Consider the following 26,537-nt stretch of genomic DNA (forward strand, 5'->3'; position numbering starts at 1 on the left):
TAGAGTAGTTTTTCCAAGGCTTCAGGGATACTCTTATTCTGAAGAGAACGACCATCGGAAGTCTTAGATCTGCCAGCTTAGATTTGCTGATAGAACACAGCTCCCTCCAGCAGCTCACTAAGGAGAATCAAGTGACACATCAACAACAACAAGATGTAGGTGGAAAATGTCTATTATTTATTTGTGTACTTGTAATATAGTTGTGTAATATTGGTACCTAAGCCGAGACGTTTTAGTAACCATCCGCAAAGGAATGGAATTCAAGCGATGTTTTCATCTTCATATCTGATGTCAAGGCGACGTACTTGAGGTTATTGGCTTGCTGTCAGTCAGATAACAGTTTATTATTTAGATATTTTCCATAGACTTATTTTAAGGCATCTTAATGATTATTGATGCTTTAGTTTGAATAGAAACAGTAATGTGAAGAAGACGACGTTTGTGTCCAACATAAATGTTTGTGGCTACGTTTAGCAGTACATCTTTAGTTGCCAGCCTTTTATAGGCTATTTTTGTATGTCACAGACCTGTTATTAGTTCTGCTATAGGCTACTTGATATCTACATGCCTACCATAATAACTAATTACAAACTACTGTTTTATTTAGAGAATGGGAATACATTTTCCACTGATTAGCAAATATTTAAGCTTTATCCAGAGTTGGTTGTCTACTACAGCAGTGGTTCTTCTCAAAGTGGGGTCAGGTCAGGGGTCCTTCAGGGGGGCCAGGGGGTCCCCGGCAAAATCAGGTTTTACATTTTAAACATTCAATAGCCCTATTTTGAGAACGTCCAAAGATTGAGAACATCTGTTCTATATGTTTGACATACAGAGTTATTGCTATTTAATTCTTCAGTAGCCTATGCTGAAATACAGTAGATCATCTCCACTGTTCTTTTGAACAGTATTCACCATGAATGTTTGTTTCCTCTTTATTGTTTATGTTTATGTTTTCACTAGTATTGTATTGACACCTGTTGGAATGCAGGGACTGGTTTTGAGACACACCCAAGGTCATATCTGCTGTCACCATCAAATGCCAGTAATCTTCACCACTCTGCATTAGGGCAGTCATGATCACACCATTTTAGTTGAAGATGTCTTTATTTTCACGGCCAAAGATTATTATCAAATAATATTTCAAATATTATTTGGGGTGAACTGCTCCCTTGAAGGAGGACTTCACCACTTTTCAACCTATATTCATATAATTGGTCCTCACTAATTATGTTCACAATAAATAGCATTTATTTCAAACTAGACACTCTGCACTCTGTTGGGGTGCCAACTTGCTCCTTGTGCACTCGTGGCCATGTATGGCCTTATTGGCCTACCTGTGCGCCAGCAGAGCACGTCTTGTTATTTATATCAGGTCGCTCTTGTTGATGGCGACGTCACATAGAATGCTGGTCCCTCATTGGCTGTTAATGGTGACGTCACCAAGAATTGTGGTCCCTGATTGGCTACGGGCGTAAACACAAACCGATACATACAAAATCACCAAATGCAGTACTTGTGCGCTCTGCTGGTGCAAGTAATTAAGGTACTTTAGTTCATTGGTTCTCAAAGTGGATTCCAGGGTCTCTGTGGGTTAATTACTTTAGGAGGGTCTACTCTAAATTGACCCATACAAGTCTGTAACTCTGACAGTGTACAAATGGAACCAAATGAACCCGTTAGAGTTAAGGGGAGGCCTTGAAATTTGAAAGTTTGAGAAACACTGCTTTAGTTACTGTCCACCTCTGATTTGTGCTCCTTCTCTTCACACTCACTCAGGTGTGCCTGAACAGCAGATGTGTGGATCTCCTCGTCCACCCAGTGCTGGCTGGCTGGCTCTCTACCCGTCTCTGCCAGCTAGCTAGTTGACTGACAGCTGCTTTGACTGACTGACCACAGGACAGGTCAGAGCAGGATGTCACACAGTGGCAATCAATCCTGCTTTTGGGGAACAGAAGACTCATTCTCCTTCCTGGTACATGTGTGTGTGTGTGTGTGTGTGTGTGTGTGTGTGTGTGTGTGTGTGTGTGTGTGTGTGTGTGCGTGTGCGTGTGTGTGCGTGTGTGTGTGTGTTGAACATGGTCATACTACTGCTAACTGTACATATTTATGTTCACAAGTATGCACATGCCCCTGTTGCGCATATTTATTTGTTTTGCATATACATACTGTAGTTGCAGTAACCTGTACATGGTACAGTACATATTTCCAATCAGTGTGTTAATCTTCTTTCTTTATGCTTATGCTTATTGTGAATTTGTGACTGTAGGTCGCAGTTTACTATCAGTCACAGCTTGACCGTATCCGTCCGTCCGTGCGGTGGTTCCCCTGACACATCACTGTGACATCACAGGTGACATCATAGTGATGTCAGATACTCAGAGCAGTGATCTCCATATATGGGCATAAAAGGGATTGTATCCCAGATTATGCCCTGTTAGGAAAACCACACTAACAGAATCCATATGGCCAAGACAGATGGCTTTTCGCCCTTACGGCCGGGCTACATCAGAAAACGCGCACGCGTGCGCTGTCTGTGCGTGTGCAAAAAGCCCCTGGCTACACCAAAGAGGGAGTGTATGTGCGGGAGACCAGATAGTTTGTGTACAAAATAGAACCGATCCTATTTGTATGGAATGCATATCCGTGGTTTGCGCTATCCGTGAGCCTGGTGTAGCCGGCTGAATTGATATACATTGGATTTTTCCAAAACGCGCATACACGCCCACGCCCTGCATACGCACTGACGTACGTAAAAAGGCTTGGTGTAGCTCGGCCGTCAGGCGTCTTACTGGTACATATACTGTACAACATCCTGCGTTGTGTGTTGTTCGAGGTATTATTAACAAACGTCAGGGATTAGTTACTGTTGACAGATATTTGGGTTTCGCAATGTCTGCCCATGCAGACAGTGGAACAGATAAACTGTGTGTGTGTGTGTGTGTGTGTGTGTGTGTGTGTGTGTGTGTGTGTGTGTGTGTGTGTGTGTGTGTGTGTGTGTGTGTGTGTGTGTGTGTGTGTGTGCGCGCGTGCGTCGAGGCATGAACTAGACTAGAGAGTGCCCACACATCAGAGAGCTGATCTCTGGACTTGTTTTGAGTCTCTACCTACTACTTTATTTGTTTATTCAGAAGGGACACCTCATGTCAATGAACAGTACATATCAATGTAATGTAAATACATCGGATTTGCAAAAAAACAACAACAACAAAAAAAACATAAAAACAAACAGACAATACAGTACAAGACAGAACTTTACATTTACATTACACAGGGAAACCAAAGCATAAAGACAAAATATTGGTCAAAACATGGGTAATTGCTGGATGTGGTCTGTGCTCGAGGACTCTCCATGCACGGGATTGGCATCAGATCCACAGAATTGGCATCAGTCATAATCTACTCAAGAGAATCTGCAATGATGCATCACTAAACTAGTCATGATTTATTGATTTAAAAAAAGACGATCTAATTCAATGATTGGATCTACTTCTAGGTGTGTGTGTTTCATGTGTGGGAGGAGTGGGCAGGCCTGGGCTGTCTGGAGGACTACCTGAGCTTCCTGCAGTACCTGGTGTGGATCTTCACCCCTCTGGCCGTGGTCTTCATCCTGCCCTTCATCCTGGTCTTCATGCTCTATCTGTCCATCCTCTTCCTTCACGTCTACAAGGTAGGAGAGAGCAGGGTCTCCCAATAGCTCTGGTCCCTGACAGACCCGTCGGCAAATGAATAGACCGCGTTTTCTCAGCCCCTACCAGTGCTCAACTTGAGTCAAAATACACAAAACTACTTCACTACTCACCAAACCAAAGGTAGTTTTGCGTTGCTGAAAGTCTATTCTCCGTGGTGGTGAGCCCCTCATCACCCCACCTACTCTGTAAAATACATTATTTTTGTCATGAAATAAAACGCACCCACCTCGAGCCACCCAGCGACCACCGCAGATACTGTTGAATAGGGTTTGAGGTTTCAGGGGCTGGTTTGAAGGTGGGTTAAAATCGCCATGGGGGCATCGGCAAGAATGCCAGTTGAAGAGTTGGATTCCACGTGTTATGGTTTTTATTCTATGAAACAGAGAAATACAATCAAATATACATTCAACAATATATTCATTAATCATTAATACATTCAACAATAAATTCATCATTAATGATAAACACTATGAGATATTCAAACATTTTACCAAACATATTTACCAAACAATCCAATATACAATACACCATAGACCACAGGCTAGAACATTAACACGCTACAGGTTCAACACGCTACAGGTTCATCATACTCTACAGGTTCATCATACTCAGATCATTGTGCAATTGCTGCATTTCATGACTACTCTACAGGTTCAGGATCACAGGTAAATATTACATTCATCACAATTATCACAATTAAACATATTCAATCAGGACCAATCAGGACCAAACTTACTCACGCATAACAAAGTACTGTGACTCTAGGATAGTGCTCTCTCTCAGGGAGGTGTTCTTCCACCGCTGCCAAACTAGAAGTGCACAGCCAGGTTCTCAAGCAGTTTATATAGCCAGTCACTGATTAGGGAGTGAGTGCAGGTGTGGTGGGTGGAGCTGTCAATGAGGCCAGGGGGAGGGTTGGCTGCTGGTGGGACTTTTGTACAGCCGCCCCAAATCTGCAAGATTTAAAATAAAAAAAGTCACACTGGAATATAGCCGCCCCATAAGGAACGGATGGGTGCTTGGGGGGGGGGCTCAGGCGGTGGCAGCTGAGGAGGGGGCTCAGACACTGGGGGGGGCTGTGGAGGCCTGGCTGGACTGTGGAGCGAGGACTGAAGCTGGAGTCAGAAACTGGAGCTTGAGGCGTGGCTGAATGAGCTTCACGGCAGGAGGTAGTGGAGGAGACTAGAAGGGTGCCGGGCTGCAGGAGGCGGAGTAGGAGACTAGAAGGATGCCGGGCTGCAGGAGGCGGAGTAGGAGACTAGGAGGGTGCCGGGCTGCAGGAGGCGGAGTAGGAGACTAGAAGGATGCCGGGCTGCAGGAGGCGGAGTAGGAGACTAGAAGGATGCCGGGCTGCAGGAGGCGGAGTAGGAGACTAGGAGGGTGCCGGGCTGCAGGAGGCGGAGAAAGAGACTAGAAGGATGCCGGGCTGCAGGAGGCGGAGTAGGAGACTAGGAGGGTGCCGGGCTGCAAGAGGCGGAGACTAGGAGGGTGCCGGGCTGCAGGAGGCGGAGACTAGGAGGGTGCCGGGCTGCAGGAGGCGGAGACTAGGAGGGTGCCGGGCTGCAGGAGGCGGAGACTAGGAGGGTGCCGGGCTGCAGGAGGCGGAGACTAGGAGGGTGCCGGGCTGCAGGAGGCGGAGACTAGGAGGGTGCCGGGCTGCAGGAGGCGGGACTAGGAGGGTGCCGGGCTGCAGGAGGCGGAGACTAAGAGGGTGCCGGGCTGCAGGAGGCGGAGACTAGGAGGGTGCCGGGCTGCAGGAGGCGGAGACTAAGAGGCTGACGAGGAGGCGGACTGGCTGCAGGAGGAAGCAAGGTCTTGTGTTTCATTATCAGCAGGAGTACTTGATTGCTCTCCTGCAGCCAGTCTGACCACTCCTGATCCGTTTTTGGGTTGGCCATGGCAATTTTGCTCATCCGGGCTCGAAGGACCATGTTGAATAGGGTTTGAGGTTTCAGGGGCTGGTTTGAAGGTGGGTTAAAATCGCCATGGGGGCATCGGCAAGAATGCCAGTTGAAGAGTTGGATTCCATGTGTTATGGTTTTTATTCTATGAAACAGAGAAATACAATCAAATATACATTCAACAATATATTCATTAATCATTAATACATTCAACAATAAATTCATCATTAATGATAAACACTATGAGATATTCAAACATTTTACCAAACATATTTACCAAACAATCCAATATACAATACACCATAGACCACAGGCTAGAACATTAACACGCTACAGGTTCAACACGCTACAGGTTCATCATACTCTACAGGTTCATCATACTCAGATCATTGTGCAATTGCTGCATTTCATGACTACTCTACAGGTTCAGGATCACAGGTAAATATTACATTCATCACAATTAAACATATTCAATCAGGACCAAACGTACTCATTAACGCATAACAAAGTACTGTGACTCTAGGATAGTGCTCTCTCTCAGGGAGGTGTTCTTCCACCGCTGCCAAACTAGAAGTGCACAGCCAGGTTCTCAAGCAGTTTATATAGCCAGTCACTGATTAGGGAGTGAGTGCAGGTGTGGTGGGTGGAGCTGTCAATGAGGCCAGGGGGAGGGTTGGCTGCTGGTGGGACTTTTGTACAGATACAATGGTTCACAACCCGGAAATAAGCGGCGGTCGAGTTGGATGCACTTTATTTCATGCCAAAAATAGTGTATTTTGCAGATTGGGTGGGGTGCTGAGGGGCTCACCACCGTGGAGAATAGACTTTCAACAACGCAAAACTACCTTTGGTTTGGTGAGTAGTGAAGTAGTTTTGTTTATTTTTACTGAAGTTGAGCGCTCGTTGGGGCTGAGAAAACGCGGTCTATTCATTTGCCGACGGGTCTGTCAGAGCATCACTGGAGGTGACGCGATGGACCAGAGCCAAGTCTCCCAACACAATGGGTCGGGAGTCTCGGGACCCATTTTTTAAGGTCATAGGCTCATGTTTATGTGTTGTGAGTAAATAATTGTATTTGTATTTCCTACAATTATTTCTAATATTATTATATTATTTCCTACAATTATTTTTAATATTATTATATTATTACACACATTTCTATTTCTTTTGAAAAAAAAACGTGGAGAAATATTGAAAATAGCAGATCTACACGCTATTGTACATGAAATGAACTGAAGATTTGTCTGTGGCAGATACACAACAATGTTTGCAATGCAGATGTGACCAGAAATAGAGGGCATGCGCGTGATATCATCATCATCATCATACCAGGAAGTTAGGCCTACTGAGTGGCAAAAAAACGACTTTCTGGCCTTGACAGCCCATACACCAAACAGAAAAGTCCTATCTGATTGTATTAAACAACGTTAAACTCACTTTGCCACTCGATTTGCCACTCACTTTATGCATGTGCATACCCTCTACACATTGTGACTCTATGCTGGGCAGGTCAATAATCAAATTGTTGACAGTGTTGTGTTATCGATTAATAATAATCAACATTATGAAAACGAGGGCTTGGAGCGCAAAGGGCCTATGTGACATTTTTTGCAAAAATGACTTTTTTACATCATTTTAAAGGTCTCTGCGAACTCTATCAGATGGTGAACATATTTCGTAATAATAACTTTTACTTTTTGAAATAAAGCCTAAAAACCAAAAAGGCTCATGTGAAACCCTTCAGTTGAACTTGGAGCGCAAAAGGCTTTAGTGCACGTGTAGAATACCAAACCAGACACACCGTGGCCCTAATAGGCACCCAAATTTGGCACAAACACTGTTCAGGAGCCTGCCATGACAATAGTCACGCCAGGGGCCTTGTGGGGCCCCCAGGGACCACATTAGGGCCCCTGGTGGGCCCTGGGTAACACAAGGGAACAGAGATAGTAACTTGCCAGAAACTGCTCTGATCCGCACCAAAAAAAGATTAATCAGGGGTCTGCATTCAGAGTGGCCACACCAGAGGCCATGTGTGGCCCCCAGGTGCAAAATCAAGGCCCCCAGGGGCCCCTGGATGACACAGTTGCACCGTTGGTCCACTCTGCACCAAACGTGGCATAAACACTGTTCAGGGGTTTGCCACAACAAAAGTCACACGAGGGGCCACATTAGGGGCCCCCAGGGGCCACATTAGGGGTCCCCAGGGGCCTTTGGGTGCCACAGGCGCACTGTTGCCCCATTACGCACCAAACTTGTCACAAACACTGTCCAGGGTTCTGCCCTGAGAATAGTCACACCAGGGCATAGTCACAACCCCGGGGCCCCCAGGGGCCACTGGCACCCTGGGGCCCCTGGTGAAGCCCTTTGTGTGACTATTGTCATGGCAGACCCTTAAACATTGTTCATGCTAAGTTTATGCAAATTGGAGCAATGGTGTGCCTTTGGAACCCGGGGCCCCTGGGGGCCCCTGATAAGGTACACTGGGGACCCTGATAAGGCATGTGAGGTGGCCCCTGGTGTGACTATTGTCATGGTAGACCCATGGACAGTGTTTGTGCCATATTTGGTGCAGATCAGAGCAACAGTGTGCTTTTGGCACCCCGGGGCCCCTGGGGGCCCCTGATATTGTACACAGGGGCCAAATGTGGCCCCTGGTGTGGCTACTCTGATGGCAGGCCCCTGATTAGTGTTCATGCCAAGTTTGGTGTGGATCGGAGCAGTTACTAACAAGTTACTGTCTCTGGTCCAGTATTATTATTTTCTGAATGTCACTTAGACCCTAAACGTGAAGCAAAAAGCTATACAATGTTAGAGCGCAAAGGGCCTAAGTGACGTTTTAGCTTACACGTATTAGTTTTGTATTTTTTTTAAATTGTTTTGTACTTTTTTATATATATAACTATTAAAATATCAATTCCTTTTAGCTTAATATGTATAAAAGTACAGACTGCTTACGCATGTTGTTTTTAATAAAATAGTTACAGTCAATTAAAACTTTGTTTTTGCTCTCCTGTAAAATTCTGAAAATGTCACATAGGCCCTTTGCGCTCCAAGCCCTCGAAAATGTCTGCATTGTTGACAAAAAAATAATATGCTCCTTTTCATCGCCTCTTTCAACCACGCGAGGGACATTAATTCCCATTTATTTTTTTAAGACAGTGTTGATGACACTTCAGTTCTCACTCAGTCACAACGCAGAGGTTATTCTGAGACTAAATGATGGAGAGTATTTAGAAAGATGTTCAGGCTGGAACGTGGCCAACTGGGCGGTTGTGAATAGGCTGTGATACAGAGAGGAGCCGTTGCTCTAATTGCCATGTTGTCATTATCTAGAAGTGAATAATTGCAGCCTCCCGTTGCCCTGATCTGCTCTGACAGAGAAAGAACCAGCTGAGAGAGGCTCTGAGCTCTAACAACCTCTGGGATGGAGCCAGGAAGACCCTGGCCATTCTGTGGGACGGACATGGAGCCATATGGCACGGTAAGAGAGAGTGTGTGTGTGTGTGTGTGTGTGTGTGTGTGTGTGTGTGTGTGTGTGTGTGTGTGTGTGTGTGTGTGTGTGTGTGTGTGTGTGTGTGTGTGTGTGTGTGTGTGTGTGTGTGTGTGTGTGTGTGTGTGTGTGTGTGTGTGTGTTGCAAGGACCCATGTCCTTGCCAGGATAGAAAGATGAGTGGCAACTAAGTAAGTACTTAAAAATAGACTGGCGGCTATTAAGTAGACTGACTTTAGTAGGCTAACTTTAACCACTTGAAACGTAGCGTCCCTATCTGGGGGCAAACATTAGGCAAAGATAGCCTGTTTTTGGCAGTGGTATTTGGTGTAGACCAGTGGTTCCCAAACTATTTAGCTCAAGACCCAAAAGAGAAATTTTACGTTTGCCTGGGACCCCCTAAACTAGTGAAAACAGCAGACCTGTAAGCTCACAACACAGCGCGAAGCTTAAAGCCAGTCTATTTTTAAGTACGTTTTTCTAGTTTATGGAATTTATTTAATTTAATTTAATATTTATTCAAGAAATGACTTACAAAATACCATGAAAAATGAAATAACAATTAAGAACAAAATGTAGGAAACCAAAAATAATTGGCCCACGACCCACAAACAGTGTTGGGAAAGTTCACTTAAAACATGAACTAGTTCATTTCATAGTTCATAATTCCACATTTTGAACTAAAGTTCATGGTTCCCCCAAATGAACTAACGTTAATTTCTTTTATACTTTTGGCTATTCAAATGTTTTTTTTTTCCCGTTCTTGCAAGCTATTATTTGTAAAAATTATTGACACAGCCCATATAGAACCACACACAGCAATTATTTCATCCAACTTAACATTGAGGTGCCCACAATATTAGGTGCCCAGTCTTCCTGCACCCTTATTGTGTGAGCACATCTGCATGTTTCCACGTTGGTTAAAATAGCTGATCTACAAGCTCATGTTGTCTTGTGGATGCGACACATGTCATACGACAAAGTATAGTCAGGCTTTACTTGGAGATGTAACGAGGAGGTGATTGACACAAAGCTGCAGACAGCACCGCTCGCATATCAACGTTCGCAAGGTCTGCGAGTCTGCAGCTGGGTGCTATTGGAGAATGTGAATGCAAAGAAAGACGAGAGGACAGACGACCGCGGACCGCCGCACAAACGGGCCGACGAGCACCGTTCACGGACGTCAGAATGAACGCGTTCGACAATAACGTTCATCAAGCGGAAACAAAGAATGTTCAGTTCATGTTCGCCAAAATATGAACGTGTTCATGATGAACGATCGTTCATTGAAGTTGAACGTTCGGGTACAACACTGCCCACAAATGGTTCCCAACCCACTGTCTGGGAAACAGTCCAGGTACAGTTGGTCCAGTTTTCTATGAATAGAGGGTTTAAGTGGTTAAAAGTACACCATACATCTTACCCTTCTGCGGTCTCCCAGGCTATGAAATCCATGGGATGGAGAAGATCCCAGATGAAGGTGGAGCGTTGGTTGTTTACTACCATGGAGCTATCCCCATTGACTACTACTACTTCCTGGCCAATGTTATCATCCAGAAAGGACGCACCTGTCACTCTGTAGCCGACCACTTTGTCTTCAATGTCCCAGGTACATGGACACACATACCGTACACACGCATGCATACAGTACAGTAGGCCTCTCTAAAGCAGTGGTTCTCAACCTGTGGGTCAGGACCCCAGAGGGGTCCCCAAATTATTTTGTTTGGGTCCGCAGATGATTAACTTACAGTAATGTGTTGTGTTATACAAAATGTAATGCCTCAACTCTTGAGGCTCATCAGGGTGGGGGGGTCGCCAGTTAAAATATGATTCTTTTGGGGGTCGTGGCCTGAAAAGGTTGAGAACCACTGCTCTAAAGGACGTGCAGTCACGTGATGCATATTGTTTAATACACCATGTGGTACGACAACATCTATAAGGATAGAACGGCAAATGTGCTATTACCTATAGCCTGGCATGGCCAGACTGGGAATGGAATCTCTGTGTGGGACCTGCATTTCCAAGGGCCAGATTAAAAAAAATCCTCTGATGATAAACAGATGATAACCCAATAACCCATATTTGCATGCTGGGCCCTGATTGGTGCCCCACAACTTCGGGGGCGGTGAAATCGAATCACAACGAGTGAGGCCAGACTAATCTGCAGAGTATTCTTTTTTTGTTTTTGTTTGCACCGATTTTCTGTGTGCGTGTGTGTGTGTGTGTGTGTGTATGTGTGTGTGTGTGTGTGTGTGTGTGTGTGTGTGTGTGTGTGTGTGTGTGTGTGTGTGTGTGTGTGTGTGTGTGTGTGTGTGTGTGTGTGTGTGTGTGTGTGTGTGTGTGTGTGTGTGTGTGTGTGTGCGAAGCATGCTGGGGAGTCTTGTCCAATGACACAGCCTGAGATATTACAATGATTGCAAAAAGTTTGATTGTTTCAGTTCAGGATCCTTATAATTTGCCCTCAGCTATGCTGACGCAAATGCTCTGCAGATTTGATTGTTTCCATGGTAATCAATGCCAAAACCAGTGATCAAAAGCTTTGTTTGTGTGTTTTTAATGTCATAGTTTTAGCAAGGGTCTCTCTACAGTATAAGCTCACACATACACACACGAACACGCACACACAAACGCGAGGGGAAGATAGCACACACCAGCATCTTTTATTGAGCATAAAACTGTAAACATAAAATGACAGACGGGCTGAATCAAAACCCTATCTAACCATGACTAATACGCTTGTCTGCTTCCAATAACTAACTACAAAAGATGCTGAGATGCTGGCTTTCCAGCCGTGTTGGCGCTATGTGTGCTTCCAGGCGTACTGGCTTCAGCCCCGCTGCAAGATAAAGCATTATTTGATGTTAACGCTGAACATTGCACAATGTGTCGCAAGGTTAATTAGATTATTCAAGCGTTCAGTTTCATGGGCTTTCAAACTTTTTCTTGTCACACACAGACTCCAACGTTGACTTTCATTAGGCCATGTAGCCCCATTTCATTGTTATTCAGTCTTAGGGACCCTGATGTTAATTATGCTTTGGTTTACATTTATTAATAATCATAATTGCACTGAAGTGTGACATCACGGTAACTAGAGGGCGCTATACCTAGTACAAAGGAAGAATATGGTAGTTTATGTTGTTCACCTCTTGCCTTTGGTTGAATGATGGATGATGGATGATTGCCATTAACTCATAAAATTGTGAACTCTAAAATTGTCACGTACTGCTTAAGATTGTATCCAGTTCACTGTCTAACATTAAAGGCATTTCAGTATGGAGTGATTTTACACCTGCAGTCAACACAACAAACGTCTTTAGTCATCGTAGCATTTTATTGTTGTAGCAGTACTATACAGTATGTTTGGCTGCTTTTGCACACATGTAAACCTGAAAGCAGAGAAATAATGCAACTCTACTCCTCTCCTTTCTCCTCTCATTCTCTTATCCGGCTCTCGCCATTGCTCCCCTCTCACGTTTTCTCCCATGCTCTAGTTTCCTCTCTTACCGTATGTTCTATTGTGTTGTGTTCCCTTTGTCGCTGTAGGCTTCAAGCTGCTGCTAGAGGTGTTCAGTGTGATTCACGGCCCCCAGGAGGAGTGTGTTCGCGCCCTACGGAGTGGCCATCTCTTGGGCATCTCTCCGGGCGGGGTCAGGGAGGCCCTGTTCAGTGACGAGACCTACCAACTGCTCTGGGGAAAACGCAAAGGTTTTGCACAAGTCGCCATCGACTCAAAAGTGGTATGTTTCTGTGTTTGGTTTTGTCCATTCCGTTGTCATCTTTTGTTTAGATATACACTACTTGCCGTATCCTCTGCTGTTGAACACTATTATTCCATTATTATTAGACAATTATTCTACATTATTTGATTGTTAAGCACTGTGTGTAAAGTCTGTTATTATTTTCATATTGTTAAGATATAATCTTAGTTGTGATTTTTGCTCTACAGAAATCCTCTCATCCTGATAATGTCTTATTTCATTTGCTTTCTCTGCCCTTCTGTCACTCGTTCAAGCCAATAATTCCGATGTTTACTGCAAACCTGCGGGAAGGCTTCCGGTCGCTGGGACCACTGAGTAAGTGTAACAATGCCTTGCTTTCTGTCTGTGTCTTATTGGCTGCCCACAGCCCTGTTGTAGCATCTGACAGGTAAACAATACTGTGGCATAACAGTTCATTGTCCATCGCTGTCATAGCGCACAGTAAAGTAAATTATAACACACAGAAATCAATAAAATATTATCAAAATTCAAAAAACTCACACTATAAGTAACCAAGTCAGAATGCTTAAACAATGGCCCGGTGCATTAACTGTGACACTCTTAAAACCAATGGCATTATTCATCCTATGACAAAAGTACAGGAAAAAAAAATCAATTCGCTGTGAGTCATTGGATTCTAAAAGCATTAGAGAATAGTGAATATGTTACATGAACGAGATGACATCAAACCCATGACTTCAGTAGTGGGCTTTCCCCAAACCATTTTTTGGAAAAAAGCATTGGCTTTATTTAGATATGGGAGTGCAGATTAGAGCTTAGATCGGGCCTAAAAAAATGAGCCCGGCCCAACCCACCCCACAGAACGGCAGCCCGAGCCCGGCCCAAAGCCTGATACATAATTGACAATTGGAGACCGACACAGTCCGCAGCCCGACATTATAAACAAGCTTAATTGCTGCAGCAGCCTTTTTTCTCATATGGTGATTTGTTAAGAACAGAGTCCTTTTCCAACTGTCTTTATATAGACCTATATAAGACATTGTAGCAAGTACAGTGCTAATTATGGAACAAATAAACATCGGAGCCTAATTCTTCAATCAATCAAAAAGCCTTGCTGGAAAACACAGCTGACGGCCGCCGCTAAATCAGACAGCAGGCGCACAGGCTATTATAGCTACAACGTTCACACAACGTCTATTATGATTATTAGGATACAAAAAGTGTCTGTGGACTGTTTCAACGATGTCCTCCGCTCTGCACTGCTCGACCAGCGCTGGCAGCGCATGCATGCACTGCACACGCCACAGCAGCTAGCCACACGCACACACACAGCGCACGCACACACACACACTCACGCTCAACTGTCAAGTTGCGAAACAGCGCAGCGGTGCAGCCATAGAGTCATGAGCGCGCAGTTTACACAGTCACAGAGACAACATGATACTGCGCTGCGCTTGCCTACCGGGTTATAAAAGCCCGACCCGACCCATAGCCCGTCATATACATGGAAATTTGAGCCCGGCCCAGCCCGCGCCGCGCCGACCCGTCGGGTCCCGTCGGGCTCGGGCTGAATTTCTAAGCTCTAGTGCAGATAGACAGACAATCGAGGTGAGAGAGAGCACAGACATGTCAGTCATGATGGTAGTCGGTTTCAAACTTATGACCACATGTCTCACAAGGAGCATGTGGTGAGGAATAATTGTGGTAGAATGACATATTATATTATTATGTTTGCCTTTATCAGACCTTCACTTTTGTCTTATGTTGTTCATCTTTTGCCTTGTGCCTTTGCATAGTCCTGATATTGTTCGCATTAACTTCATTTATATTCTGGTGTGCAATGGTGACACTTGCCAAAAAGAACAGATCTACTGTACGCATTGTAACGCGTTTAACTTGTAGATCTGTTTCCCTTCATTCATATCTCTCTGTTTTGCCTATCTCTTTTTGTATGCCAATGCTTCACCCCCACCTTGTCCAGGGCTTTTCCGTTGGGTGTACGAGAGATTTCGGATTCCCGTAGCTCCAGTGTATGGGGGCTTCCCCGTAAAATTCCGCACTTACTTGGGTGACCCCATCCCATATGACCCCGACCTAAATGCTGATGAGCTGGCAGAAAAAGTAAGTATGCCAAGGTGTGTGTGCGAGTGTGTTTGAACACATACTGTATGATAGAATGTGCCACAGGTAGGCAAACATGTCTTTTAAAAAAATGATTTTTGGACCTCCAACAATGTACTAGGCATGATCGCGATCACGATATTGCATGTTTAACCCCCATACCAACCCCATCTTTCAAACATGGCAGCCATGTTTGTTTACATTTGAAGAAAACATAAGGGCTGCTATCTCCTGAATGCCTGAAAGGATTTCCAAATGGACCTTTTAGTTTGAAAGCTGTGAAAAGCGTGCACATTTAACCCTATGTACCCTTTGGTGGCAATATAAGAGGTCCCACTTTGCATATGGCACTGAAGTTGTTAAATGCAGCAGTGCAGTAATAGGATCACAAAATACTTATACTGTACATTGCCTTAAACTAATCACTGCCATGAGACGTGTGATAACCCAGATATTTGATGGGCTTTTCTCAACTTATTGTTATTGATGTTGAATGTTTCTGTATAACTTCTTCAACTATTTTCAGATTTCAATATACTGTATGATATTGACGCATCATTGAAAAAAAAAAAGGCATGTGTTGACCAGCTTGTGGTTTAACCCAGTAAGACCTGAGGCTGATTCTACAAATGTCTTTGAAATCCTATCTAATGTTACATTGATTGGCAGTTGTTCTCAAACCTTTTCATGTCAAGGACCATATCTCTTTTTTGACCATACATTCAAAGATATGCACACATTTTCATGATTTTCAAAAATAGCTTTGTGCTCGCAGCGCAGTACAAAGTGACACGCTGCTAGCTTGTATATCTGCTATTGAATAGCTGAAGTATGAAATAATGGTTAAAGTGTTTAAAATCTAAAATGACAGTAACTATGCTTTCCCAGTTTTAATGGGTTCAGATGTTCCATCCTTTGTGCACAGGGGACATATCACCCTTCAAGGCAGTCTGCAGCCAAACTCAGTACAGTAGTACTAGTCACTTTGAGTTGCAGTTGGGGAAAAAGCAGTCCCCACAACAATATTTATTTACCATTCTGTCCCTATCGGGATGCAACTCGAACAGCGCAGAGACAGCTCAAGCGAACTTGGCAACGCTCGCTTTAGCTCGCTCGGTGGGGCCTCACGTGGAGGTGTGGGTTGGAAGTCTAATATTAGCGAGACAAGCCACTGAGGCCGGTGCTGAGATGGGGCATCCGGTCTGTATTAGAATATGACAATGCCCAACCCCTGTAGAAAGAAAGAAACCCTGCCAGAAGCCCCGTCCAGTAGGGGAGGGGAGGCAGAAGCCTTGGTGATTTCTCCATTCTGCATTAGAGATGGGATTTATGGCTCTTTGAAGTGAGCTGGATCTCTGGGATCCGTTCCTTTCAAAGAGCTGTTCAAAAGACTGGCTCGTTTTAGTTAGTTACTTTGTAGATTTTCATTATAATTACAAATCACTTCAACCCATACATTTTGGCCATATATATACATTTCTGCCATTTGAAAATAGCCGATCTACAAGCTCACGACGCATTGTGAGCTTGTAGATCTGCTATTTTCAAATGTTTTTTCTACATTCTATTCATTGGAAAACTTGTGAAATGGGACATTTTTCATAATGAGTACTTTTTATACCTTTTACTCAACTATATTTTAATTCCGAACTTCTACTTGTGGCAGAGTATTTCTACATTGCAGTACTTAAGTAAAGATGTTTTGTACTTTTCCCACCACTGTTCATTAGAAAGGAACGGCTCCCTATACTACAAACCGGATCCCATCGTTCATTTCAAAGAGCCGTTCAAAAGACTCGATTTGTTCGCTAACATCCCACCTCTAATGCCCTGGTGATTTCTCCATTCTGCGTCCTTTGTGTGGTGTGTCCAGGTTCAGCAGGCTGTCCAGTCCCTCATTGACCAGCACCAGCGGATCCCTGGCAACATCCTGCGAGCGCTGCTGGAACGCTTCCACACAAGACACAAAGACCAGTAATCCTTCCCATGTCCACACTGTTCACTGTAAGCCCCAGGTGCCATGCTAGGGTAACTTCTTCCTTTTTACACTGTCCCAGCGGTTAAGCTCTATCGAACTGTTACGGTCAACCCATGCCGGTTGGCACTGAAATCATTGAAGCACAGCTAGTCAAAATGTCTGGGAATGAACAGCACGGTCAGAAGGTCTCTGACCTGTCCTGTTGAACGTATGCAGCGTGTCTTGGTTTAAATGTCAGGTTAGCAAAGGGTTAACTAGTCTAGAACACAGCACTGGCACAATCGCAGTGTATGTGTGTGTATGTGTGTGTGGGTGCTAGACACCTACAGCTTTCCAAACCAAACTCTAAACTAAGTGTGGACTCAGGAATCCGTTTTTTGGCACACTTAGGACACAAGACAAGAAGGTTGAGCTATCCAGATAACAAACAGTTATGGATTATGCATTATGTATGGCCTGCATTTGCCAACTTGTGGACCACATAACACAAACATGAATACACTTTTTATGAAGGCTCTATGCATAAAATAAGTGGGAATATATCTTGGCCAAGGTATGTATATATTTAGAATATTAAACTGATCATCAATATATTTAAATTGATTTATTTGGCCTTAAAAATATACTGTATGTACAGTAGTCTGTGAATCAAAAAGGAGAGGAGCACTACGTTATGGAGCTAATTGCAGAGACGGTAACACACTTGACATTATTCAGGGTCTGGTCTATCATAATTGCAACCCTTGATATTCAAAGTTTGTCTGGTGTTTACAGTGAGTGAAACTGACTACATTTTGAAACTGTCAAGCCACATTTAGATTTAAGGTATATAATCAGAACTGTACTACAGATGGAGTGGCATTTGCAGCTATGCAGCTTTGTTGGCTAGATGCCCATGGGGAAGAACTAGATTTCAAGCCATTCACAATATAAGATAAACCACAACACTATTTGATTGTGAGCTTGACCTTTGACAGTTTTGACCTATATTCTTACCGTTAAATACCATTAAGACCTGAGGCTGATTCCACAAATGCCTTCTAAATCAGTAGTTCTCAAACCTTTCTGTGCCAAGGACCCCCAAAATGATATGTATTTGGCCGCCGACCCGCCCGTCTGAAAATGTGTTGTGCGAGAAGAGATTTGTGTTATACAAAAATGTTAAGTTCTCAGAAAAAATATGTTGCTATACTGTATATACAGTGTATATATAGCTAAATATATCTATGGGTATATATAATCTAACATGAGATGACACTGATGCTTTCCCGGTTTAATTGGGTTAATCTCTTCAGGTAGTCTACTTAATAGTACTGACCAATCCCAGGGAGTTTCATGACATTCATGAAAGTCTGCCTATACATGCGCTGCGCACATGCTATGTATAACTGTCAGATCATGACCTTGATATTTATTTATTTTTTAAGATTTGTTTTTGGCATTTCAGCGTTATCTTTATTGATAGTTAAGTGAAGATGAACAGGAAAGAGAGAGAGAATCGGGGAGAGACACGCAGCAAAGGTTGTTGGGAACGGTACTCGAACCCGTGCCACACTGTCAGGGAGGGCTACATTAGAGTCAGTGGCCTGGGCTGTGACCTTAATATTTCACCTTTTTGTCCAAAACGTTGTCTCACGAACACCCCACAAGTTAATCATATTCTCTTCTGAGAAGCATATACTGATCATTCCCTCCAAAATGTGCCTGTCCTTTCTCAAGTCATCTTGCTAACAAACAGACAGACAAGACTCCCTGCCATGTATTGCTGCGTGCAGGTTCAGAAACGTATCAACATTCCTTTTCATTTCCTTTTACAACATTTTTAAATGTCTAAATAGGATGTGATGATTGCATTCCAAAGGTAACCCAATTTACCAATACACCGGAGGTCTAGAAGTAAAGGTGGGATTGATATGAGAATAAGATAACATAAAATAAGGTAGGCTAAAATACAAATAAGTAATGTAATGCATAATGAAAGTGAGAATACATGCCTAATTAAATCTGATTGCGAGAAGGTGAACTCTGATATCAAATACTGTATACTGTAACAGCTACGGTATGTTATTGCTAATTTAGCAAGCTGATGAACCAAATAATATCTCACACAAAGCCATGTGTATTATTATTATTAGTTCATTTATTCACTTTCAATATTTTGTCAAACTGAAAGTGAATTGACGTTAATCCTGTTCTTTTTTCTCTCTCTTTTTTTTTCTCCATCTATCTGCGCAAGCTGCAATATTTTAAGTTATAAGTTAGACCAGTGGTTGCCAAACCTTTTATCCCGGGACCCAAACTAGTGAAAACAGCAGATCTGCATTGTGAGATTGTAGATTGGCTATTTTCACTACTTCTTAAACATTTGTTTTCTAATTTATGGGATCTCTAGGGGTTTTCTTGTATTTATCCATGAAATGACTTAGAATCTTGTATCTCCAAGTTTTTTCATTAGTTTTTAAAATAACAACAACCAAAATTTAGGTTTTGGACATACAAGGTTTCCACCCAACACGATGATTTATCATATTAAAGCTCTGTAACCGTCATGTCCTACTTGGGACCATGCAGTGCAGATTTTTTGACCACTCGAGTCAACAGGGCATGTCTGCTTGCACAAGGGAAAATATATATGTTGACCTTCTGGCAGTACCACTTGTAAACCAGTAGGGATCCTGCCAGACAACAGGATCTAAATTTCGCAATGGAAGTGAAGGAAGACCAAATATAACTACCGTTGTTGTGTTATTTATAGTGTATTAACCATATTCTATCATACAGATTGGTCAAAATCAAATTTTACTCCCAGTGTAGCTATAGAATAAAAGGTATCTTTGCATGTAGATTTAGATAAGGACTTCTGTGGAAAGGGTCTGTAAAGCGAGTTATGATTTTGTGCTACATTGAAATCATACTTTTGACTACCTCAAAACAGACATGGCCTCACTCTGTGATCTTGGGAGACGGGCACTGGTCTAACAGAGTGGTTCTCAAGCTTTTAAGGCCGTGACCCCCCAAAATGATCACATTTGAACCAGGGAACCCACCCTGACAAGCACTTGGAAATGCAGGAGTTGGGGCATTACATTTCGTTTGACTCCGTTCCACAGATTGTGAAAATATAGCCGATCTACATGTTGAGCTTTATTTTTTATATATTTTGCCTCTTATTTTATTTGATAATTTTTGTCCCATGTCCCATGTGGGAACCCCTCTGGGGGTCCCCACCCACAGGTTGAGATCCACTGGTCTAACATAACCTTTCAAGCTACACTGCTATTTAGTGATTTGCCCACTGCTCTTACTGGCACAGAGACACTTTTATTATGTGCCTGCTGCAGTGCATTTTTCTTTATAGGAAGAAATAACACATTGTGTAATAATACTGGTACAGGAACAGTTCTGGAGAGCAGCTTAATCTCAGCGGTTCACAATGGGTTTTGCCCAGGTAACTATACATCGAACATGTCAGAAATCCAATAATGACACTAAGGCCTGTTAAAAGTTCATTTTTTATAACTTGCCAGAGCAACTCGTGAACCATTTTTTGTTTCCCCAACCCATTTAGTGAGAAGCACTGCTGTGGTGTTAGTCACTCAACAGGGTGCCTTGTTTTATGTGGTGGTCCGAGGTCAATGAAGTCACTTTTTGCTAACCACCATAAACCTGGTGCCCTATTTTTATCAAAATGTTTCAAGGTATCAAGATTTGTCACATCATTCAAAATGTATAAAATATATTTTAAAAAAAAGAATAGCACATCTACAAGCTCAGCGCATCACAAGTCATGGTGCTTTGTGAGCTTGCAGAGGTGCTATCAACAAATAAGTGGTAAGTTTCGATAAAAGAAAGAATAACTAATTGTAAAATGGATTGGTCACCTCCAACCAAGTTACCAGTTATATACTAACACTGTTATTTACAACAGTGGTGCTCAACCTTTTCAGGCCGAGACCCCCAAACTAATCCTATGTGAAACCCCCACCCTGACGAGCTCTTGGAGTTGTAAGAGCTGAGGCATTACATTTAGTCTAACACAGTTAGTTCTATTGTGAAGATAGCAGATCTACATGCTCACAACTCCTCGAGGCATTGATACCCTCTATACACTTATACTATATGTTGGTTTGTTTACTGTTGAGTGAGAAAACAACGTTTCACATTAAGCTAATCATCTGGGGAGCCCCCAAAATCACTTGGGGACCCCCCTGGGGGTCCTGTCCCACAGGTTGAGAACCACTGATTTATACTATCATGAACCACTTAAACCCCAGCATCCGAAAATAGCAGATTGACAAGCTAAAGCAGGGGTTCTCAAACTTTTTTAGGCCGTTTACTGACAGATAAATATTGTGAAAATAGATCTACATGCTCGCAACGCCAACGCCTCACACTGCGAGGCGTTGTGAGCAAGTAGATCTGCTATTTTCACAATGTTTGCCTCTTGCTTACTTAATATTTGACAGTTTGGCCAGTTTGGCATTAAAACAGTCTTTAAAATCCTTAAATTGACACTTTATAAATGTGCAGAGATATACACTGTATACACTTATGTTGGTTTGTTTACCGTTGAGTGAGAATTCTTTTGTTACATTAAGGTAATCATCTGGGGACCCCACAAAATAATTTGGGGACCCCACTTGGGGTCCCGATCCCAAGTTTGAGAACCACTGAGCTAAAGCTTTCCACACATTTATTAACCCATTTAGAACGGGTACACATTTTGTGTTTCATTATTTTATGCTTTAACTATTGAAAAATAGCAGATATACAAGCTCACAGCGCGGCACCGAGTGCCGCGCTGCGAGCTCGTAGATCTGCTATTTTTGAAAAGTCGTGAACATTAGAATTTTGACCCGATTCTATAAGTGTCTTTTGAATCCTTCTAATTCTAGGCCTAAATGGGTTAACAGAAAACAGAAGAGACACTACAGTAGCATAGAGCCCTGAGAGACTCCGCTCAACCATATGGGGTTTAAGTGGTTAAAACAGTACAGTGCATCACAATACTAGTGTATAATTGTGTACCTCGCCCATGCAAATGCTTTTGCGGTCATCCGGTGCATTTTTCTTTATAGGAAGAAATAACACTTTGTGTAATAATCTTTTTGTTATGTAGAGTTTAATCTTTTGTTATGTAAAAGTCTAATAGCAGCTCTTATCTTTTATTGCCAAAACAATGTGCTTTAAAGAAATCGTGTTTTGTTCATTTGTGATCGTGTATATACAGTATTTGCATGTATGTACAGTATGTAAATATTCTGATTCCACAATGATTTAACACACGTTAATCACTGCCAGTGATGACAATGTTTAAAAATGGGATAATTAAAAAATGGGATAATTAATGTGATTATTATTAACGTCTGTAAAAAGGTAAAGTAATATATACTGTTTGCACTTTCAGAATTTAAGGTCCACTAGTACATCATTGTGGTTGAAGACATTAATTTCAAAATAAATATATTTTATTATATGAATTGTTGTTATTACTGTCCACTCACTGTCCACTCTATCTATCTATCTATTACACACAAATCAGAGGATCAACAAAAGATTAGATCCAGGTGATAATACACATCTTTAATGGTATGGCAGAAGTGTAAGAGAGGATTTTTATTTTAAAAACAAATCTTTTTTAAGACATGGTCAATTAAATGAAGTTAGCTAATTTATAGCTGTCATCTTGCACAAAATTCTACATTCATTAAAACTGACTGGGGAGGGAGTCAGGGCGTTAGGTGGATTATTGCTCTGGGTCTATGATCGTTATAACAATGTCCTGCCAATCACAATTAGGTACAAATATTTGTCATTAAAGTTTATGATGACACACTGGCACACTGACACTCTAGAAAATAAAAACATGTCACTTAATTTCAAAAAGGGTTGGTGACCCCTGATATACAGTATAAACCCTTGTATTGTCCATGTTAATGCAGGGGTTTATATATGCTTCACTCAAAATTAGCCCGTCACACATGAAGATTTGTATTCATCTGAAGTCCTCAACAGTCCCATCAATGTGCTTTTTACTACTATGGTGCATGAAGATAGATCTTAAAATAATATATAAAGTTTGCATTCTAACACCAGGTTGAACAATAATCTGCAGCCTGCACAGTGCTGACTTCATGTTGATGCTCTGTTATAGTCATACACCTGGACACTGCAGTGGTACTGTAGAGGTGCAGTGCATGCACTACCTCCCTTATCTAAAGTGGACAAAGGCAGAGTTTTAGCTAGCTAATTTCCACAACGGCTACAGTATTTGTTTTACCAAAGTGTCCATAACAAGTCACTGCACCCGCTCTCTGTGTAGTGTGTACAGAATGGTGTAATGATTTTGTTCTAAAGTCGATTCATTTGAATTGCACTGACTGAAGTTAACAAAATTGCTAAGTTAAATAATTGCTATCCAAGGCCAATGGAAACTTCGGGGCCTTGAACAAATCACTTTGTAGGCTAGTCATGCAGTCATCTCACAACAGAAACAGAAAGATAATGTCAATGATATCACTTATTGAGAGGAGATCTATTAACATTGCTGGCAATGATGAGAAACAAATAAGTAATGCTGGCCTTGTACTTGGCAATAGTAGCAATTTACATTTACAAACACACCCCAGTTTGTGCAAGCCCCCATCACAACACTTGTTTATTCACAAACTTCAGTGGTCTTCACACCGGAGTCAAGTAGGCCTAATTTTCCGTGAGGTGTGTTTACTACAAAGTCGATATGTTCACAGACTCAAGCATAGCTGTATTAATATATCATTTTCCCCCCTTCTTTACTGTTCACACAAAATTAATGTTAAAGATTTCCTTAAAGGTCCAATATTTTAACAGTTGTAGTCATTTTAGGATAATTTATACTAAGAATACACTGAGTAAGATTTCGACGTTAGCCCTTCAGTATGCTCTATGGTCCCTCCACCCTATATAGCCTATTATATTATATAGATGTGCGCTACCCATTTTTCTTGGGTATCTCTTTCTGCTCTTCTAACTCGCATGCCGTTGGTTCAGGCTTTGTTGTGTATTTTTGATATACAGTAGGCCTGTGAATAGACTACCTATACACCTGACCATGTGGACTTAGTAGAGGATGTGAAAAATGACCAAAAAGTGATGTCATCTTAATATTATTATTATTATTATTATTATTATTATAGTCTTTTCTTTTGAGAGACTGTGTGTGCTGTGACTTGTTGGCAGCCAGGAACAATACATTTCCCATAGCCTAAGGCCATTTTATTTTAACTCAAGTTCTTGTGCACACTATTATTTTACTCCACACTTTCCTCGACAGCGTGAACTCAATAGCTTCAATTTGACCTCCAACTTCAATTGAGTTCTAACTTGGTCTGGTGGTGCGGCTACAACCTTGATTCTATTAACTATGTTCCTGCAGCTGAACAATGATTGATCAGCCTGTGCAGCTGAACTGGAAAAACAGCTAAAGTAAGAGATCCGATATCAGAGACACCAGTTATCAGCCCCCTGAGTGCAAAAACTATGTAAAACAGACCAAAACACTGTTTGACCATAATATGGTTTGCTGTATATGGGCCCAAGGCTCAAAGGTTTATGACAGGTGATGGATGCAGGGACGTGCAGACAGAGAATGTTAGAGAGGCAGGGGCTGACATTTCTAAAAGGGCCTTTTGGTGGAAATATCGAAAATAGCCGACCTCCAAGCTCACAACGCGCCGACACGTTGTGAGCTTGGAGGTCGGCTATTTTCGAGCTTTGGTGTTGAGGGGAAAAAGAGCAGACTAAGTACAGAGTGAAAGGTCAAGTTTATTAGGTAATGATGGCTCAAGTGGTTAAATATCTGAAAACACAAATTGACATGAATCCAAAATACACTGATGATTGTGCTGTCAAACGATGAAACTATATGGAATCTATGAGAAGGTTGTGGGGGTCCCTGCTTCATCCCTCTATCAACTAAGGGGTCCTTGGCCTGAAAACGTTAAAGACCCCTGCTCTACACCACCAGTTCATTGTCTAGCAATGACAATGAAGTAATGAAACGCTCAGTTGGACACAGACAGTAGTTTAAAGATCAAACTGCATGTAAACAATGGTAAATACTGTAATTAATGAAGAGAGTAGTGCACGCACATCCGTGGCCCAGGTGCTAGACGAGCAGAATCATGTAGAAGGACATGTGTCCTGATGAAGATCTATTAAGATCGAAACATTGACCAGCAATAAACTTATGGAGCTTTACCAGTGTGCAGACTCTATATGTCCAAATACTGTAATTAAGCCATAATATCACACAAGACATGATAAACAAACAAAAAAAGCTGGAGACTAAAAAAATGACCACAGTGTACTTTATTAAATGAATTTTGGTACTTTGTGTTGCATTTAGATTCAAATAAAAATTTACAAAAATCCAATATATACAAAAATGTCATGTTTGTTGTCTTTTTTTCTACACTTCATTTATTTTTTTTACAATAAAATGTACCTTTTCCTATTTAATGATTTTTTTTAGCACTTCAGACTTTCATCACGCAATGCAACTTACTCAAAAGACCAACAATGACGTTTTTTTCGTCTTTAGTGTTATTTTTTTTATACACCACGTACACCACACATTTTTTTTAAACTCTGTAATACATCGTCATAGTAACAGCCATCATGGCGGCGTCAAACCTCTAAAGACACCCTTCACAGTCAGAACTCGAAAAGAGAGGAATGTTCATTTTCAACATGTACATTTTGCATACATTTATTTACAGATAAGATAAGTTTTGAAGTTTCAATTTCTTATTTGTGATCCTCTGTTTTTTCATCAACCAGACAATCTAAAAGGACTCCTGTACAGTATGGGGTTATACAAGCCTGGCGGGGTACAGAATGTCTGGATGCCCATTTACTCTTCATCTTTGTTACTGTGCTTGTACTGAAGGCTGGATTCAACACAGGGAGAAATGCTGTGGCATTTAACACTGTGTCACAAATGAGTCATCTCCTGGCTACCTAACAAAGAAACCAAAGGAAAAGAATGGTTGTTTCTCTAATGGATCAAGATCCATAGGTGGTTCCCAAGATGTTTTGACAAGAGTCACACAGGATTACTTTAACAGATCATTTTACTTTCTTCTTATTGAGAACAAACTACACAAAAAAAAGAGAGTTTTGCCTACTTATAAATATGGTGTTTTGCCAAAAGAAGATATATCTCCATTGTTGTCCAAAAAAAACTGTCCCAGAGCCATTCGGTTGCTTTGGCCAGAATAATTCATCATTGTGATGAACACAGCTATGTTAATCTTTCCTGGAACAACTTTATGAAGTGACAGCAATATAGATTTTTCAGTCAACATCCCCAAGCTTGTGTTACATTCTGAAAGGAAGATGCAAAAGCTATCGCATCACTTCATAAAGTTCGACAATGGCCATGCTCATCACAATGATGGGGGGGGGGGGGGCAAACATTTAGTTCTATGACTTCAGGATATGAGCTATATCTTGTTTTGGTATGACAGACCTTATAATGTACTAGCTTTTGGAAGTTTCGTTGGCTATGCTGACAATAAAAAAACAACATTATATTATCCAATTATCATCCTTTAATTCTTAACTTGACTTTAATGTGGGTCCCAGTGATATACG

The 26,537-nt window shown here is 42.1% G+C and overlaps 1 protein-coding gene across 2 annotated transcripts; it reads left to right on the forward strand.

The window, feature by feature from the left end:
* The first annotated feature begins 92 nt into the window (after positions 1–92).
* tmem68 (transmembrane protein 68) lies at positions 93–22,316 on the forward strand. Of its 2 annotated transcripts, XM_080726631.1 has the most exons (9): positions 93–155; positions 1,777–1,972; positions 3,494–3,667; positions 8,969–9,071; positions 10,522–10,689; positions 12,627–12,820; positions 13,096–13,156; positions 14,784–14,923; positions 16,797–22,316. In XM_080726631.1, the coding sequence occupies exons 2-9, from the start codon at positions 1,913–1,915 to the stop codon at positions 16,899–16,901; spliced, it is 1,005 nt and encodes a 334-aa protein (XP_080582757.1). In that variant the 5' UTR covers positions 93–155; positions 1,777–1,912; the 3' UTR covers positions 16,902–22,316. The 2 variants fall into 2 exon arrangements, with proteins under 2 accessions (XP_080582757.1, XP_080582758.1); XM_080726632.1 differs by lacking the exons at positions 93–155; positions 1,777–1,972 and having other exon boundaries at positions 3,607–3,667; positions 8,924–9,071.
* Positions 22,317–26,537: the final 4,221 nt, after the last annotated feature.

Source organism: Nannobrachium achirus, assembly GCF_963921795.1.
Source record: "Nannobrachium achirus genome assembly, chromosome: 5".
NCBI classification, from domain to species: domain Eukaryota; kingdom Metazoa; phylum Chordata; class Actinopteri; order Myctophiformes; family Myctophidae; genus Nannobrachium; species Nannobrachium achirus.

Excerpts from the sequence above, each read along its gene's own strand:
- tmem68 (XM_080726631.1), top strand. The coding sequence starts at position 1,913 with ATGTCACACAGTGGCAATCAATCCTGCTTTTGGGGAACAGAAGACTCA. Across the intron at positions 1,973-3,493 it reads AAGACTCATTCTCCTTCCTG|GTGTGTGTGTTTCATGTGTG; the intron begins GTACATGTGTGT and ends ATCTACTTCTAG. Across the intron at positions 10,690-12,626 it reads CTTTGTCTTCAATGTCCCAG|GCTTCAAGCTGCTGCTAGAG; the intron begins GTACATGGACAC and ends TTGTCGCTGTAG.